The 17937-nt window shown below is 42.6% G+C and overlaps 1 protein-coding gene across 6 annotated transcripts in view; it reads left to right on the top strand.

The window, feature by feature from the left end:
• LOC141113174 (ATP-dependent RNA helicase DHX58-like) overlaps positions 1-17937 on the top strand; it is a 138898-nt gene that overhangs the window by 34062 nt on the left and 86899 nt on the right. For all 6 annotated transcript variants that reach the window (XM_073606098.1, XM_073606101.1, XM_073606100.1 and 3 more), the window contains one exon: positions 16285-16414. In XM_073606098.1, the coding sequence (XP_073462199.1) occupies positions 16285-16414 (130 nt within the window). The remainder of the gene's footprint in view (positions 1-16284; positions 16415-17937) is intronic.

Raw genomic sequence — 17937 nt, 5'->3', positions numbered from 1 at the left:
AACTCACACAGGTGGGTTTTGCTTGTGAGTTTGCCCCTCAACCCCTTATTTAGGGCCAGATAGATCACTTCCTCACATAAGAGGTGTTGGCCCACCTCCATTTCCTGCATTTTGCTGGCTACCATGCAGGCATAGGCCTCTTGAAGATTGGGGGTGGTTCTGAGGGCCGCAGTAGCCTCCCAAATCAAAGAAAGTGCTGACTCCTGCACGTTCTTCCCATCCCTGGTACTTTTTGTTGGAAGGCGGAGGGGAGGAACCTGGGATTCGGTCAGGCTACTGGGCCTGGCCACCTCCTGGCTGCCACTTTCCCCCACCACCTCCTGGCTGCCACTTTCCCCCGCCACCTCCTAGCTGCCACTTTTCACAGCCTCCTCCTGGCTGAGGCTTTCCGGTGTATGAAAATGGGACATAGTTTTAGTTTATTGTTCATCAATCAAACACAATTTTGAGAAATATGTTATACCTGACTTAAGCTGGGCTCCTCCACATCTTCTTCCTGGGTCCCAGGTTGGACTTCTGAAGCCTCATCTGAGGTGGAAGGAAGAGTGGAAGGAAGTGTGGAAGAAAGGGTTGAGAGTGATGGCCTGATTTCACTCTGGTCTGACAGAAATCGCAGTCTGTCATAGTACCAGAGCCTGGGGGACATAAACGTCATCTGCTGCTGCTCCTGATCTCATGGAATCCTGGACCTTCTTGTGCTCTCTATTATATGTGCTCCTCAGGCCACCAATTTTGGCCTTCAAATAGTTGATGTTTGCCGTGGGGATCTGCGGCTTCACCAATTCCAGCAATTGTTCCAGCGCTGCCTGCCTCTTTCTTTTATTAGTATAAAAGGGGTGTTTTACCTGCCACGGACAGGGCAGCTCTCTGTACATATCAATGAATTCAGGGAGGAAGTCGTGATCATTGAATCGATCCATTTTATCTGCAAGACACAACACAAGACAAACCCTAATGTCAGGCTAAACTCTCCTAATCTTGTCCCAATATAGGCCTCAATCTCTAAGCAGTATAGACCACTGATGCCCCAAGTTCAAATTGTACCTTCGTTATCACGATCGGTGCTTACGCTACTCCGTCCTCCGCTCACAGATCGTACGTACAAGACACGCGTGTTACGCTTTATATACTTTGCGCATTTGTGAAACTTCGTGCGCCCCTGTCCTTCTTTCTAGTATATTCCCGCCCCTTCTCTTTCAGCGCAGTGGGAGAGCACATGGCGAAGAAAGAGCAAGTGCATACAGAGGAGAGCAGCAACGACGAAAGCCCGGAGCCACAAACGTCCCCATCCAGGAGATTTAAGGCCTCAAATATGTCCTTTGTAGAGATGGCGGACATCTTGAAGAGGGCCGACTATGATGGGAAGCATGGACCTTACCCAAACCCAAATGTGAGAAAGGCCAAGATCATGGCTAAAGTTGTGAAAAGTCTGCAGAAGAATTTTGGGGTACAGCGATCCAAGGATCAACTGAAGAAACGATGGTCAGAGCTCAATTGAAGGAGCAGGTTCAGTACAGAAAAATGAAGAGTGCTGCAAAAAAGTAAGTATTTAGTCATGCATTACTATTATTATTACGTTCATGCTGCTCCATGTGCTTTTCTTTACTGTACAGTTTAAAATGGCAAGTTTCAGGTTCGTGGGCACAGTAATCGTTTGTAGTAAACATCGTTCGTTCGCTCACTAATACAATGTTTTTGGCAGATGCAGGTTAACTACATTTGTTCATGCCTATTTGTATTAAAAGAAGTTTATTACATTGTTGTCTAGATGGGTTTGTAACTAGAATGAAATGCAAACTTGATTCAGTGTAAGGAGAGGACATTCAGCAGCTGTTTACACATCTGGACGCAGGAGCACTAGTGTGGGACACCAGAACAAACTTTATAGGGTGTTCCACACAGGTGCTCCAGTGGATACTAGGGTTCTCTACATGTGTGAAACTTGCACAAAACAGGTAATTATTCCAGCTTTAGAAAGGCATAAAAATCATGTTTTCAGCTTGGAACTCTGCCAAAACAGACAATTTTAAGACACTTCAAGCAATGTTTCATCTTCCTATTTCTGGCCTCAAATATCTGTGTGCTAAGTATACCTATTTTTTAATTCACAAAGGGGAGAAAAGACTCAGGATGTCAGAGGTCACCAGGGACCCCCAACCTCCTAAAGAAGGGGAACTCACAATACCACAGCCTCAGGATGTGGAGGAAGGAGAGGTTTATGAAGTGGGCGAAATAGTGACCACAACAGGTAAGTGTCTGAGACCACAGCTTCAGGTAATAGATGTATGCCTGCATATTTATAATATATGGTGTGTTTTTTTTTATTTTAGGTGATGTGGATGTTGTGGAAGAAGAATCTCATTTCACAAGTGCAAGTGCACACGTCCTCATCGGGGAGATCATGGTGTGCAATCGTGATTTACAGAAGATCAAGGAGAACATCAATGATGTGGAAAAAAGACTCAAAAACATCATTGATGTTTTAGGCAGAATCAAAAACACCCTAAAATTATTCAAGTTTGTTTGTATTTTTCTGATTTTCACATATTTTAAACATTTTTTAGAAAGCCAAATTTTGAAGATGCACACAGTGTGTCAACATGTGCTATCTGCTATCACGGGATATCAAGGTACGCGTTTTGTGGGTGCAACCCCTTCCTCGCAACTAAAGTAGATGAGAGGAGGGGGTTGCACCCCCGAAACACGTCCATTGATCCCCTATGATGGGAGCTAGCACATGTTGACATTAGGCATGGGATCATGAGGAAAATCCACATTTTGACTCGCAATTTGTGTGCATCTTCAAAATTTGGCTTTCACAGGGGTGACATCACCCCATCTGATGAAGGCAATATCAACACAGTTTGGACATACTAATGTATGATATTGCCTTCACTTTGTCAAAGTTGAACTTTGTAAGTTCCTGAGTTGTGTATGTTTATGGTTTTAAACATGCCTGTTTAACCCAAAAAAGGCTATTTGTACTGCCAAACCTAAAAATGTTATACAACAAATATGTTGGTTTGTTCAAAAACCCTTTTCTAACGCACATGTGAATGTGCTTTGAGTAAAATGTTTTCTACTCAACAAAGTGTGGCTTCTTCTTTCAATACTCAATATCAGTTTTTGTAGTAATTTGGTGTTTACAGTGACAAAGGGGGTTATTTACTAAAGGCAAATCCACTTTTTACTACAAGTGCTGTTTCAGTGCAGTGGGACTCAAAACAATTCATTCATGGTGCTGAAAAGGATGTGTTTTTTTTATCATTAATACATTACATACATTAACAACAAAAACATTGTGTGTGTGTGTAGCAAACCCACAACATAATAGTTAGCTGAAGAAGAGATTGTCACCTCATGTATCAACTAAATTACTTTTGCACTATTTAAGAAAATGGCCAAAAAGAAACCCCCATTGGAGAACCTAGGAGACAGCTAAATATTATTTAATATTAACAAAAAAATGTATTTTAAAAATGTTTATCAAACATTTGCTGACATATCAATGGCCCCCCTACCCGCAAAGTATTCCATATATTTTGACGGACCTCGCGGGCACTTGGGGGGGGGGGGGCAAGCCAGGACGGCCAGCTTCAAGCGCCGTCAGGGTTGTTTTTTGTTCTGGAAATCCGGTCTCAGGCCCAACTGAGGCCACATGGTTTGTAGCATTTCTCCTGAGAACGTTGTGTAGAATGCAGCAAGCAAGTATTATATGGTTTAGTTTATATTGCGCCATGTTGATTGGCGTCAGGAATAGGCGGAACCGGCTGGCCATTATCCCGAAAGCTCTGGCCAGCTGGTAGTTAAAAAAACCTCTGCTCCGGGGTGGGGGTCCTCATCGGGAACGGCCGCATCAGGTGAACACCAAGCCCAAATGCTTCATCAGTGACAAAGATGAACGGTAGACCAGCCACGTTGTCTTCTGCAGGTGGCAAGCCCAAGTCACCACTCAGCTGTAGCCGTCCGTAGAACTCGGTCTGGGCGATGACTCCACCATCTGTCATCCGGCCATTCTTCCCCACATCCACATAGAGAAACTCAAATGTCGCCGACACCACCGCCAACATCACAATACTATTAAACCCCTTGTAATTAATTGTATGACCCTGAGTTGGGGGGTGGCATGATGTGGATGTGTTTCCCATCAATTGCCTCTCCGCAGTTGGGAAAGTCCCACCACTGGGCAAGTTGGGAAGCCAGTCTGCCATTCCTGTGGCGTTGAAGGAAACTGTGGAGTCAAACAAGAAAAAAAAATAGTACTTTTGCACATAACATTGCAAGCAGATTAGACAAACATTCTTGGCCAACATAAGAATAAAACATTTATTTTAAGGAGTATTTAAAGACAAAAATATAAGGTCCACTTATCAGATTCCTCACCCCCCTCTGATGGCCCATTTAAAAATTTTAGGGGGGGGGGGTAGATGTAGATGTAGATCTCCACTTCATTGAGAGCTGAATTCATAAATAATGTGTGTTACTTTGGCCAGCCCCTCCTTACTTACACTATTGGCAGCCCACTGGACAGGTAAGAAGTGTCATAATACAAAAATATGAATACACACTGTCCAAATTGAAGCACATTTTTACATTCTGCAACTACCTATCAAGATAATAGGAGTGCAAAACTTTAAACAATACCATTTGAAAGTATTCAGGCAGGACCTTTCACTACATGCTTTGGTGAATTAATCCATAAATATGAACACAAAAGAGGTAGATATAGTGTGTATGGGTTTGGCAAAGTCAGCAGATAGAGTATTGGTATCGGTTTGGGGGGGAGGGAGGGTTCCAAATGAGTTTTGGCCCCAAAAGAAAAAGCCTCTTGCACTCTGCCTGAATTTAAGGACAAAAATAACATTTGTACACAATTTAGGGGGTATTTAGGGTAAAGCACTACAATGGAGCTGACAAAATACATGCCTGGGGAAAGATGCCTGTTGAGAACTTGAAGTCCTTTAGACTTCTCCCCGTCGCCAAGTACCGCAAGGTAGCGACGAGCCTCTGCTCGGGAGTGATGGCTTGTCACATGCAGTTGTCCTGCTTCGTAATATAAGGGGACAGCAAAGCCAACAAACGGTGAAAAATGGGGTCCGTCATCCGGAGATAATTCCTGAAATCATCAGGATTATTCTCCTGGATCTCCCGCAACAAAGGCATGGGAGAGAATTGGTCACGCTGGAGCAACCAAGTCTTCGTTCATGAACTCCTCCCCACCCTGTTAATGGACTGGACTTGAGTCAAAGTAAGAACCCCAACACCAAGCCCCTGCGAAGCATGAACTCTGTGACGAGTACGTAACCGCAACATGGCTTCAAAATGGTCGGCTGGTCAAAACGAACTAACAGAACACACTGAAAATCAGAAAGAACCCGAGAAGAAAGAGCTGAAAATCAGAAACTAGCAGACAAGAACGCACTGAGAATCAAATACGTACTAGAAATAGCACGCACTGAAAAACAGATGCAAACTGATTACACGCACTGAAAACCAGATACGGACGCACAAACTGAAGAGCAGTAACGATCGGAAAACACAAGGCTGAAAAGACCGAATCGTCTCTCACCAAGCTTCTACTAAAGCGAGATTAGCAGAAGGATCCTAAAGGGTGGCGCACTGACTATTGAACTTCCTTTTTCTAGTCCCGTCATAACTGTCGTACGTCAGTGCGTTCTAGCCCATCGGAATTTCCGAAAACATTTGTGCGTTCGTGTGTATGCAACACAAGTTTCAGCCAACATCCGTCGGAAATAAATCCACGGTTTGGTTGTCGGAAATTCTGATCGTCTGTACGCGGCACAAGTGTGACAGTGCTGAAAGCTTAAAATTGGCCTGGGCAGGAAGGGGGTGAAAGTGGTTTCATTTATGGGTGCTCATAGCGCAGCATTCATTTGTTGCTGATACAATATTTTAGGAGCTGCCTTTTTTCGAAGCATACTGCCATATCATTTGAAAGGAAAAAAGTGCTAAAACAGTGTGCCCCCAAACTACCTCAGACTACTACAGTTAGGTATAGACCTGATAAAACCAAAATGCAGGTAGGCCTAAAAGCAGAGGCAAGGGTATTATACATGGAGGTAGTAGAGAGTGAATGCCTCAAACAAGCAGGTCCTGCACAACAAAGCAGTGGCAGGATCACACACAGCAGTGGCAAAGCATGTTTGTATCCAATACCACTATAACCATCGCAACCTAGTCCTGGTAAGTATGAGTGAGAGGTGTCACCCCAGTATGAGTTTTACATTTTGAGAGTGAACCCACATCCCTATGTGATACAAAACACAAAAACACTCACAAGGAGTGTAGCTCCTCTAATGGGACTTTGAAAAGGGTCACTCACAATGGAAGTACAAAAGTGGAAGAAAATATTAAAATATATGATATTTATTGGAAAAAGATTTAAAAATGGGTCACATGACCTAGTGATTATGCATAATAAATGAACATAAATGAATAAAGGGAGATTGTAAACACAGGACAATAACCAATTCTATTGAGAAAATTGATTTACAACAATAGATAAATGACCTGACGTTTCGAGGTATAGTAGGTAGACCTTTTCTTCAGGGATAGCAGATTTGGTCACGATGAATTTTTACATTGAAAAGATTGTAGAATAGAATAGAAATAAACAAACAGAAAAAAGGCGTATTTATAGGCATATGCGGTAAGTAGAAAACTTGTATAACATGGCCCAAGTAATGTAATATATAGTGCAACATTTATTCGACTATCATGTATGTGCAAATACTGACCACTTGTGTTGACAATGCATTTTCCAGGACATCCCCAGCATCCAATAGGAAGAGATGGATCAGCCACAGCTCCACAGAGGCCAGAGGACAGGAGGGCGGGAAGAGATGGGAGGAGGAAGAACTGTAGAGTGGAGAGGGAACACCTGGACCAGGTGCTAGATTCCCAGAGTAGGCAAAAGACCCCAGTAGGTGCAGCAGCTCCACAAAGGGCACCCCCAAAGTAAAACACATCCACCCCTCACAAAGGGGACAGACAAAAGTCAGTTCCGATGAGCTGGCTGGTTGTCTCACCCGGCCACTGGAATGTAAATAAAGTAAAATTTAATTAGAAGCTTGTTCTGTGTAAAAGAAACCTGATATTTCTTAGTCACTGTGAAAATCTCTACAAAGGGTTGTATCGACCCTAACAGTCATAGCCAAGCATAAAGTCCAAAGGACATACCCCAAATCTTGACTTGTAATATATGGGACCACAGATTCCAAAGGCGTTAAGCAAGGAGGGGAAGGACAGACAGGTCATGTCGATCCAAGAGTGTTTCTGAAAGGAGTATAACTTCCCTAAAGAGTATCCAATATAGGTGGTCTGGAAGCATAGAGCACGGAAATGAGAAGGGGAACTATATAAGTTCATAAGCAGATAATGATCCTAATATTTAGAGCAATGAAGCGTCTTCTCAACAAAGGCAAAAAAGCTTACCATGCAGGCTGTCAGTCCTCAGCGTGATCTGTAGGACGCCGTGAGCAGGTGTGAGTAGTGGGGATCAGGTTATTTAAATACAGCTGTACTTAATATCCACCTCTGTTCAGCCTGCATGAGTGACTTGTTGGTATCCCCCCCTCGTAAATCCTATCCAATATTAGGAAAGAAAACTTGGGGGCAACCCCGTCATGTAGGTCCCTAACATGTCTCCCCAATGGGAGGCTAGGGTTGCTGGTCTGCATTGACACAATGTGTCGGTAGGCACGTCGCCAAAGGGGCTGAATAGTTTTGCCTACATAAAAGCAGAAGCAGTCACAGAGCAAGAGATATACATCAGTCGTCTGACAGTTCGCGTAGTGTTTGGGGCGATACCGTTCTCCATTGGGAAGTATCACATTACGTGCAGTGTTCATGTAGCGACAATAGTTGCAGCCACCACAGGTAAAAGTACCTGGGTATTTGCAGGGATCACGTCGACCCGCGTTGTTAAATTCACTGGACACCAAGTAATCTTTGAGGGATCTTGCCCTTTTAAAAGTAAATGATGGATTTTTGCTTACATATGGGCCTATCGTTCATGGAAAGGACATGCCAATATTTGCTGGCAATTTTTTTGAAAATTTCCTGTTGGTTGCAAAACCTAGTAATAATGGAAATCTGATTTTTTTGGTATTTTTAGATGAAGGATTGTATAACAAGTCATTTCTTGTTTTCAATAGTGCTCTATTGTAGGCCTTCTTAAGACATGATTTGGAGTAGCCGCGTAGGAGTAATCTTTCCCTAAGTAGATCAGCCTCCTTCTTGAAAACGTTCCTCTGTATCCTTAAGTATTGACTGAAGGGGATGGACGCATTTAAAGCTGTAGGGTGAAAGCTACTGGCATGCAGTATAGTATTGCCAGCCATCGGCTTCCTATATATATATTTGGCATCCAAAAAAGTTATTGAGGATCTGTTGGAGGTCATTGTAAAAGTTAGATTGAAGTTGTTTTTATTGAGGTGCTTCAAAAAAAGTTCTAGTTGGTATTGCGGGCCATCCCATATGAGGAAGACATCATCAATAAATCATCATCATCAATAAATCTAAGCCAGAGACCCCCGTTTTTCATAAAGGGGGCCAGGGCCTCAGACTGATTGATCATGCGCTCCCATTCCCCCAGGTACAGGTTGGCATACAATGGGGCACAAGAAGTCCCCATCGCAACCCCCTGCACCTGGAGGAAATGGGAGCCATTGAATGTGAAATGGTTGTGTTGGAGAATATAGTCAAGGGAACCCAACAAGAACTCGCTCATTTTTTAATTAAATCTATTATCCTGCAAAATGACATGTCGAATACAGCTAAGACCCTTGTTATGGGGTATTGAGCTGTATAAAGCCTCCACATCGATGGCCACCAAGGTCGACGTGGAGGAAATACACAATCCATCTAAAACCTGTAGTAGTTATACTCCTTTCAGAAACACTCTTAGATCGACATTACCGGTCTGTCCTTCCCCTCCTTGGGCTTTGGAATCTGTGGTCCCATATATTACAAGTTAAGATTTGGGGTATGTCTTTTGGACTTAATGCTTGGCTATGACTGTTAGGGTTGATACAACCCTTTATAGAGATTTTCACAGTGACTAAGCAATATCAGGTTTCTTTTACACAGAACAAGCTTCTGATTAGATTTTACTTTATTTACATTCCAATGGCCGGGTGAGACGACCAGCCAGCTCATTGGAACTGGCTTTGGGCTGTCCCCTTTGTGAGGGGTGGATGTGTTTTCCTTTGGTGTGCCCTTTGTGGAGCTGCTGCACCTACTGGGGTCTTTTGCCTACTCTGTGGATCTAGCACCGGGTCCAGGTGTTCCCTCTCCACTCTACAGTTCTTTTTCCTCCCATCTCTTCCCGCCCTCCTGTCCTCGGCATCCGTGGAGCTGTGGCTGATCGATCTCTTCCTATTGGATGCTGGGGATGTCCTGGAAAATGCATTGTCAACACAAGTGGTCAGTATTTGCACATACATGTTAGTCTAATAAATGTTGTACTATATATTACATTACTTGGGCCATGTTATGCAAGTTTTCTACTTACCGCGTATGCCTATGAATAAGCCTTTTTTCTGTTTGTTTATTTCTATTCTGTTCTACAATCTTTTAGATGTAAAAATTCATTGTGACCAAATCTGCTACCCCTGAAGAAGAGGTCTACCTACTATACCTCGAAACGTCAGGTCATTTATCTATTGTTGTATATCAATTTTCTCAACAGAATTGGTTATTGTCCTGTGTTTACAATCTCCCTTTATTCATTTATGTGCATCCATTTTAATTATGCATAATCACTAGGTCATGGTGACCCTTTTTTAAATCTTTTTCCAATAAATATCATATATTTTAATATTTTCTTCCACTTTTGTACTTCCATTGTGAGTGACCCTTTTCAAAATCCCATTAGAGGAGCTACACTCCTTGTGGGTGTTTTTGTGTTTTGTATCACATAGGGATGTGGGTTCACTCTCAAAATTTAAAACTCATACTGGGGTGACACCTCTCACTCATACTTACCAGAACTAGGTTGCGATGGTAATAGTGGTATTGGATACAAATACCTTTTAGGCAATATGTGTTTCATGTTCTTTTTTTTAAGATATGAATGTTTTTAAATTTTTTCTGTAATAAACTGATTATGTTTTATCAAACTTGTATACCTGTGCCTAAAAAGTCCATATTTTTGTCCTCATCCAATCTTCCACTATAGATTGCATGTGGCACCTTTTTACAATGAGCGTATCCACAATTCCACCATGTTGTGATACAAGCAATCTATTTCCTTAGCCACAGTTGCTGACCAATTCAGTCACAGCATGCAGAGGAAGTTATTGACTGGCTCATGAAGCCTACATCATTTTCTTCCTCCCATGCACAGAGCAGTCAGCTTGCCTGGTGCTCCCTCTTCCTCCTCTACTGAAAACCATACTACCATACCCCTGAACAGTGGCAGCAGCTCCATACGGGACACAGGGGTGCCTCCCCCCTAAACCATATGCAGGGCGCCGGACATATGTATTTCAATAGGGTTTTTCTTTTTAGAGCCTCAGACTCTAAGTACTTGATTAGAGTCTGAGGCTCTAATTGGCTTAAAAAAAGGGTGGATTCGGGGCACAAAGCTCTGCTCCCTGAGCCCACCCAGCTGTGTGACAATAACAAATTGCCTTCCTGCTTCTCCTCCCGACCAATCAGAAATTGGGTCAAGTCGATTGGCCGAGAGGAGAAGTGATCATATTGGTTGGTACTGGGGGCGGGGAGGATGTAGGGAGAGGCCTGGGAGACAGTGGCGTAGCGTGGGGGGTGCGGGGGGTGCTGTGGCCCCGGGCGCATCATTTAGGGGGGCGCAATTTCGTGCCAGTAGTGTCACTACTGGCTGCCTCCTCCTAATTTAATTTCCTGTGTCCCCCGCGCTCCGCCGCCATGTCCAGTGTTTGGCGCCCTGTGATTGGGCGTATGGGGGTCATGTGCGGCGTGGGGCTGGCCTATCCACGATCACGGTTGCTCCTGAAGTCCCGCCTCCGCACATGACCCCCATACACCCAATCACAGTGCGCCGGGAAACAATGAACATGCTGGCCGGAGCGCGGGGGAGACGAGCACTGGAGAGTGTGAGCCGCCGGGGTATCTGTCTTCTCCTCTTCCTCCTATCCTCCAGACCGATGCAAGACAAAAAGGTGAGGAATGGATAAACATGGGGGGAGGGAGAGAAGAGACAGGCGCCCTATATGTAGTGTCAGTATAGGAAGACTAGGCAGGACAGTATAGTGTACAGTGTAGTATAGTGGTCAGTATAATGTAGTCGACAGTGTAGTGTAGTGGTCAGTATAGTGTAGTGGACAGTGTAGTGGACAGTGTAGTATAGTGGTCAGTATAGTGTAGTGGACAGTGTAGTGTAGTGTAGCGGACAGTGTAGTGTAGTGGACAGTGGTGTATAGTGGTCAGTGTAGTATAGTGGACAGTGTAGTATAGTGGTCAGTATAGTGTAGTGGACAGTGTAGTGTAGTGGTCAGTGTAGTATTGTGGTCAATATAGTGTAGTGGACAGTGTAGTGTAGTGGACAGTGTAGTATAGTGGTCAGTGTAGTGTAGTGGACAGTGTAGTGGACAGTGTAGTATGGTGGTCAGTATAGTGTAGTGGACAGTGTAGTGTAGTGGACAGTGTAGTGTAGTGGACAGTATAGTGTAGTGTAGTGGACAGTTTAGTGTAGTGGTCAGTGTAGTATAGTGGACAGTGTAGTATTGTAGTCTGTATAGTGTAGTGTAGTGGTCAGTGTAGTATTGTGGTCAATATAGTGTAGTGGACAGTGTAGTGTAGTGGACAGTGTAGTATAGGGGTCAGTGTAGTGTAGTGGACAGTGTAGTATAGTGTTCAGTGTAGTGTAGTGGACAGTGTAGTGTAGTGGTCAGTGTAGTATAGTGGACAGTGTAGTATTGTAGTCTGTATAGTGTAGTGTAGTGGTCAGTGTAGTATTGTGGTCAGTATAGTGTAGTGGACAGTGTAGTGTAGTGGACAGTGTAGTATAGTGGACAGTGTAGTGTAGTGGACAGTGTAGTGTAGTGGACAGTGTAGTATAGTGGACAGTGTAGTATTGTAGTCAGTATAGTGTAGTGGTCAGTATAGTGTAGTGGACAGTGTAGTATTGTGGTCTGTATAGTGTAGTGTAGTGGACAGTGTAGTGGTCAGTGTAGTGTAGTGGACAGTGTAGTGGTCAGTATAGTGTAGTGGTCAGTGTAGTATTGTGGTCAGTATAGTGTAGTGGTCAGTGTAGTGTAGTGGACAGTGTAGTGGTCAGTGTAGTGTAGTGGTCAGTGTAGTATTGTAGTCAGTATAGTGTAGTGGTCAGTGTAGTATAGTGGTCAGTGTAGTGTAGTGGACAGTGTAGTATTGTGGTCTGTATAGTGTAGTGGTCAGTGTAGTGTAGTGGTCAGTGTAGTGTAGTGGACAGTGTAGTGTAGTGGACAGTATAGTGGTCAGTGTAGTGTAGTTCTCAGTGTAGTGGTCAATATAGTGGACAGTATAGTGTAGTGGTCAGTATAGTGTAGTGGACAGTGTAGTGGAGTGTATAGTATAGTGGTCAGTGTAGTATAGTGGTCAGTGTAGTGTAGTGGACAGTGTAATGGTCACTGTAGTGTAGTTCTCAGTGTAGTATAGTGGTCAGTATAGTATAGTGTAGTGGACAGTGTAGTTCTCAGTGTAGTGATCAGTATAGTGGTCAGTGTAATGGACAGTATAGTGGTCAGTGTAGTGTAGTGGACAGTATAGTGGTCAGTGTAGTGGACAGTATAGTGGTCAGTGTAGTGGACAGTATAGTGGTTAGTGTAGTTCTTAGTGTAGTGGACAGTATAGTGGTCAGTGTAGTGGACAGTATAGTGGTCAGTGTAGTGTAGTGGACAGTATAGTGGTCAGTGTAGTTCTTAGTGTAGTGGACAGTATAGTGGTCAGTGTAGTGGACAGTATAGTGGTCAGTGTAGTGTAGTGGACAGTATAGTGGTCAGTGTAGTTCTTAGTGTAGTGGACAGTATAGTATAGTGGACAGTATAGTGGTCAGTGTAGTGGACAGTATAGCGGTCAGTGTAGTGTAGTGGGCAGTATAGTGATCAGTGTAGTTCTTAGTGTAGTGGACAGTATAGTATAGTGGTCAGTGTAGTTCTTAGTGTAGTGGACAGTATAGTATAGTATAGTGGTCAGTGTAGTGTGTAATGGTCAGTAAAGGAATCAGGTTGGTCAGTGTTGAAATGAAGTAGGTTAGTGTAGTGGTCAGTATAGGCATCAGGTAGGTCAGTACTATTGTATTTAAAAGGACTCGGGGAGTGATAAAAGTCTGCAGGTTAGGGGGGAGCGCAAATTACTTGCCTTGCCCCGGGTGCTGACAACCCACGCTACGCCACTGCTGGGAGATAGCTGTCCTGTTGGAGCGATCTCTCTGCCCTGCATCGCCACGTGTGTACCACACTCTCCTGGCTTGGGCACCAGCCGTCACTGCTCCTGAACACCTGTATTTCAGGGTAAAGCTCTAATTTTTAGCAAAAAACACTGCCTCTGCCTTGTGTCCCCCACACTTGGGCCTATTTTCAATGGGGTCAATTCACTAAGTGTTAAATAACGGCAAATAAAATGCGGCAAAATAACGCATGCGGTAAATCAGTTGTGAAAGTTCAATTCACTAAGAATTTAGCGTTAAATAAGAAATGCAGTATTTTTTGATTGTTCGTAACTACTGCATTTTCTCATGCGGTAATTTATCACATGTGTCAGTGGTTAAGGGTTGTTTTAGGTCATTTCCTTATAACATTTTACGTTATAACATGTTTGTTATTTTTCTTTTACAAAAAAATATTTTTTAATCTAACCTTTTTTACAGTAATCTGTATTTGGAGGCATTGAAATTTGAACTACCTTCTCAAATTTATGTCTCCTGATGCTTGGTAATCCAAGCTGTGTCTTTGTCATGTGGATCTGTTGCCTGAAAATAGCGGTTAAGCTGTGTTGTGCTCCCTTACTAAATCTATCATGCCATACATTCATAAAAAATATTTTTTTTGTAACTGTATGGCCTACTAAGCTGTTGAAAGTGCTCTTTACTAGATTGTTCTAGGTTTTTGGCCCAGTTCTGTGCTGCTGTTTATATTGTGGAAAATAAAGAAAACTTGATAAAATTTATGGATGGGGGGTGACAATGTCAAAGAGAGGGCACCACCATCCCTGAATAGTAAATGTAGTCAGGAGGATAATTTAGTGGGACTTTATGGGTGCTGGGAAAAGAGATTTCAACAGAGATTTCAAGGTAAAAAATAAAATTCATATTTTATTCAACATATACAAAATTTAAAAATTATGCTGGCCAGACATAGTAACATGAAATGACATACAGCGGTACATATCAGATTAGATTGGAAGTACACAATCACTCAACACTGTAATCTCTAATCCCTACATGTTTCACCCAGTGGGGCAACCTCAGGGGATATTTTGAGGGACCAGAGTGGATATGTAGCTGCATAAAATAGGATACAATTAGAAGCCATAAAAATATTCACAAAGAAATATATTTATAGACAGAAAGCATTAGCGGTTGTCCAAAGCTGATTTGTTTGGCTGCCATCTGGTGAATAGTTACCTGCTAGGGGAGTCAAGCCAGGTGTAGGAGAACGGACCTTGCTCTGTACTGAAGAGGTTTAGTCTGGGTGGGCCCAGATGGAGGCTGTTAGATCTGTGGTTGCCATATAAAGAAGGGGTTAAAGTGAAATAAAAATGGGAAAAGCAAGAAAAGGGAGAGGGAAAGGAAGGGAGGGGAGGGAAGGGAAGGGAAAAAGGGGGGGGGGGGGAGAGGGGAAAGGGAGGAGGGACGGTTGGAGGGGGAAGGGGAAGGTGAGGAATAAGAAAACTTGACTATATTCTTTCTTATAATTTTTTTTAAACATTTTTATTTATTTTTCATGTTCCTATCGAAGTTTAACTTTATAATGGTGTATATAACTAAAAGTATTAGAATGGCCACTTCAAGAGGTCACTTCTAGCTGGAGCAATTGTCATGGTTGACATACTTCATTGTTGCACTTTTGTAAATGTTTACTTTTAAAAAAATGTATTCATTTTTTTTAAAAAGTTCTTGATCTTAAACTTCAGCCGAGGTTTGCATTTAATTTGCACTACACGTCATGCCTTTTTGATTAAATAGTATAAATAAATAAATACTTGTGTACTCGAGATGTATAATGCCACATTTTTGTGTGTCCACTGCTGGTGGAACAGCGTCAACTTTTGGTGGGTCTTCTGTGGGTGGAATTAGACCCCAGCTCAGAGTAGTTTTGCACCCCTTTCTGTGGGTGGAATAGTACCCCTTCCTGTGGGTGGAATTAGGCCCCTTTCTGTGGGTCTTCTGTGGGTTGAAATAGGCTCTCGGTAGGTGGAATGTCCTTTTCTGAGGGTTTGAATAGGCCCCTCTTTATGGTACTGCACTGGTCACAAAAAGAGTGGTGTTAAATATTGCGCCTTTTTTTAGTTCCTGCTTTATTTGTGAATTGGACTTAACAGATCACTGAATGATTTTTTGCGATATTTACCCCCAATTTTTTTTTAATGTTGTTTACTGCAAAATCTTTATTTATTTTTTTAATGATTGGACTTTATTTGCCGCATGCAATCATTTATGCAAATGAGTAACATGATACCCTTACCGCATGCGGTAAAGCTTAGTGAATTGACCCCAATGTTACAAAACTGTTTGCCAAAAAAACTGCTGCCTGTAGCACTTGGTTGATAATTAAGAACAGCAGTGTTTTCAGTGGTGAGGTCCAAATCAATAACCTGTTTAGCCAGAAACAGGACTTTTTCTGCTGCAAATTACTCAACCCAAGTTTAAAACAAAAAGCTCTTTGGAAACCCCTCTGCTTGATATTATTAGTCAGTGATTGGATATATACCAGGGCTTGTCTCACAAACACCATCTCTTTCCTTTGAGTTGCACCCATAGCATAGGAGAGCAGAAGGCAGCAAGAACAGACCTAAACATTGATTGTACAATTTCTCTCTTTACCTCTTGCATGGGATTAATGACCAAAAATTGGATGACACAATGAGAATTAGCTACTCCATTTTAACTATTAATCTGAAGGGGGAGAACCTAAGTTGTCTCATGTGGCTGCGGCTGGTTGTGGTCTGTTGGTAGAAGATGTGTGTAGGCTGCAAAATGTATTGCTAGCTTTTTTAGCAGGTGATCATTCTAACTGGATTTGTATTATGTACTTACAAGTTTAGTAATGTTGCATAATAAAACATTTCTCTCTGCTCTAGGATCCCTTTGGGGATAAGCTGAAGTCACTCATGGAAACCATACATGAATATCTTGGTGAAAATGACTATATTAGAACTGACTTGGGCACTCAGACATATGAACAGAAAGTGGTTGAAATGGAGAAGGAAGGTAAATGTTAAATCTGAAAGTGAACTACACTGTTGAGTTCCATATGTGTGAACTGTCTTATCTGCCAAACAATTGTAAATCTGTTCAGCTACTCATGGCCATATTGGTGACCTAACTTTTCTCCAATACACTTAAGCAATACAGCTTGGTAATCGATTTCCCTCAACTTATGGTTGGACAATGGAGGAGCAAGATGCTGAAGAGGTTGTCTCTGCTCTCTCTTCTTATACGCATGAAGAAGGAGAGTGAATGATAGCACTGTGAATTACAGTAAAGCCTGACTGGCTCAGGCTCGGTTCACACCTAAACCGGCTGAGGATCGCACAGCAACGCTGTCCGTCCCTGTTCTCCGTTTCAGGGACGAATCAGGGCAGAATTTTTGCTTCAATTCGGCCCTGAGACGGAGCCAAAGACAGTGCGCTCCGCAGCCGCAACGGAGATATGTGAACCGGCTCCATAGGGAGCCAGTCACATTCTCCTGCTATGTGAATAAGTTGCAGGTTTCCTGCATCTAATTTGCGAACCTGGCCTTAAAGTGCTGATCCTAACAACTTTTGTTGTTCTGAAGATATAGCTGTTTGTTTCACCAGACTGATTGCAGACTGATTCTGAACGGGATGATCTGATTCATTATATTCACCTGGTACACTCTAATACCCCGTACACACGGTCGGACTTTGTTCGGACATTCCGACAACAAAATCCTAGGATTTTTTCTTACGGATGTTGGCTCAAACTTGTCTTGCATACACACGGTCGCACAAAGTTGTCGGAAAATCCGATCATTCTGAACGCGGTGACGTAAAACACGTACGTCGGGACTATAAACGGGGCAGTGGCCAATAGCTTTCATCTCTTTATTTATTCTGAGCATGCGTGGCACTTTGTCCGTCGGATTTGTGTACACACGATCGGATTTTGTTGTCGGAAAATTTTATATCCTGCTCTCAAACTTTGTGTGTCGGAAAATCCGATGGAAAATGTGTGATGGAGCTTACACACGGTCGGAATTTCCGACAACAAGGTCCTATCACACATTTTCCGTCGGAAAATCCGACCGTGTGTACGGGGCATTAGTGTTCTAATAAAGAAATGTGCAGTGTCTGCATCATAGTTACATAGTTAGTCTGGTTAAAAAAAGACAGTCCATCTAGTTCAACCGATAAAAGGGGAAAAAAAATCCTAAAAAAAAAATCATACAATCCTATATACACAGTCCTATACCCACAATTAATCCAGAGGAAGACAAAAAACCCAAGTAAAGCATGATCCAATTTACTCCAGCAGGGAAAAAATTCCTTCCTCATCCCCCAAGAGGCAATCGGATATTCCCTGGATCAACTTTTCCTGTAAATATCAGTATCCAGTTATATTATGTACATGTATCCCTTTAGAATCAAAATTTTTTTTTTTTTTTTGGAAAAAAGTGTCAAACTAAAATAAATAAAGTAAAATGAACAATAAAAGAAAAAAAAAAAAAAATTTAAAGTGCCCCTGTCCGCGTGCTCGCATGCAGAAGCGAA

Source organism: Aquarana catesbeiana, linkage group LG12 (assembly GCF_042186555.1).
Source record: "Aquarana catesbeiana isolate 2022-GZ linkage group LG12, ASM4218655v1, whole genome shotgun sequence".
Taxonomy (NCBI): Eukaryota; Metazoa; Chordata; class Amphibia; order Anura; family Ranidae; genus Aquarana; species Aquarana catesbeiana.
The sequence above is the reverse complement of the archived record's forward strand: the minus strand, read 5'-3'. Positions and strand labels throughout refer to the sequence as shown.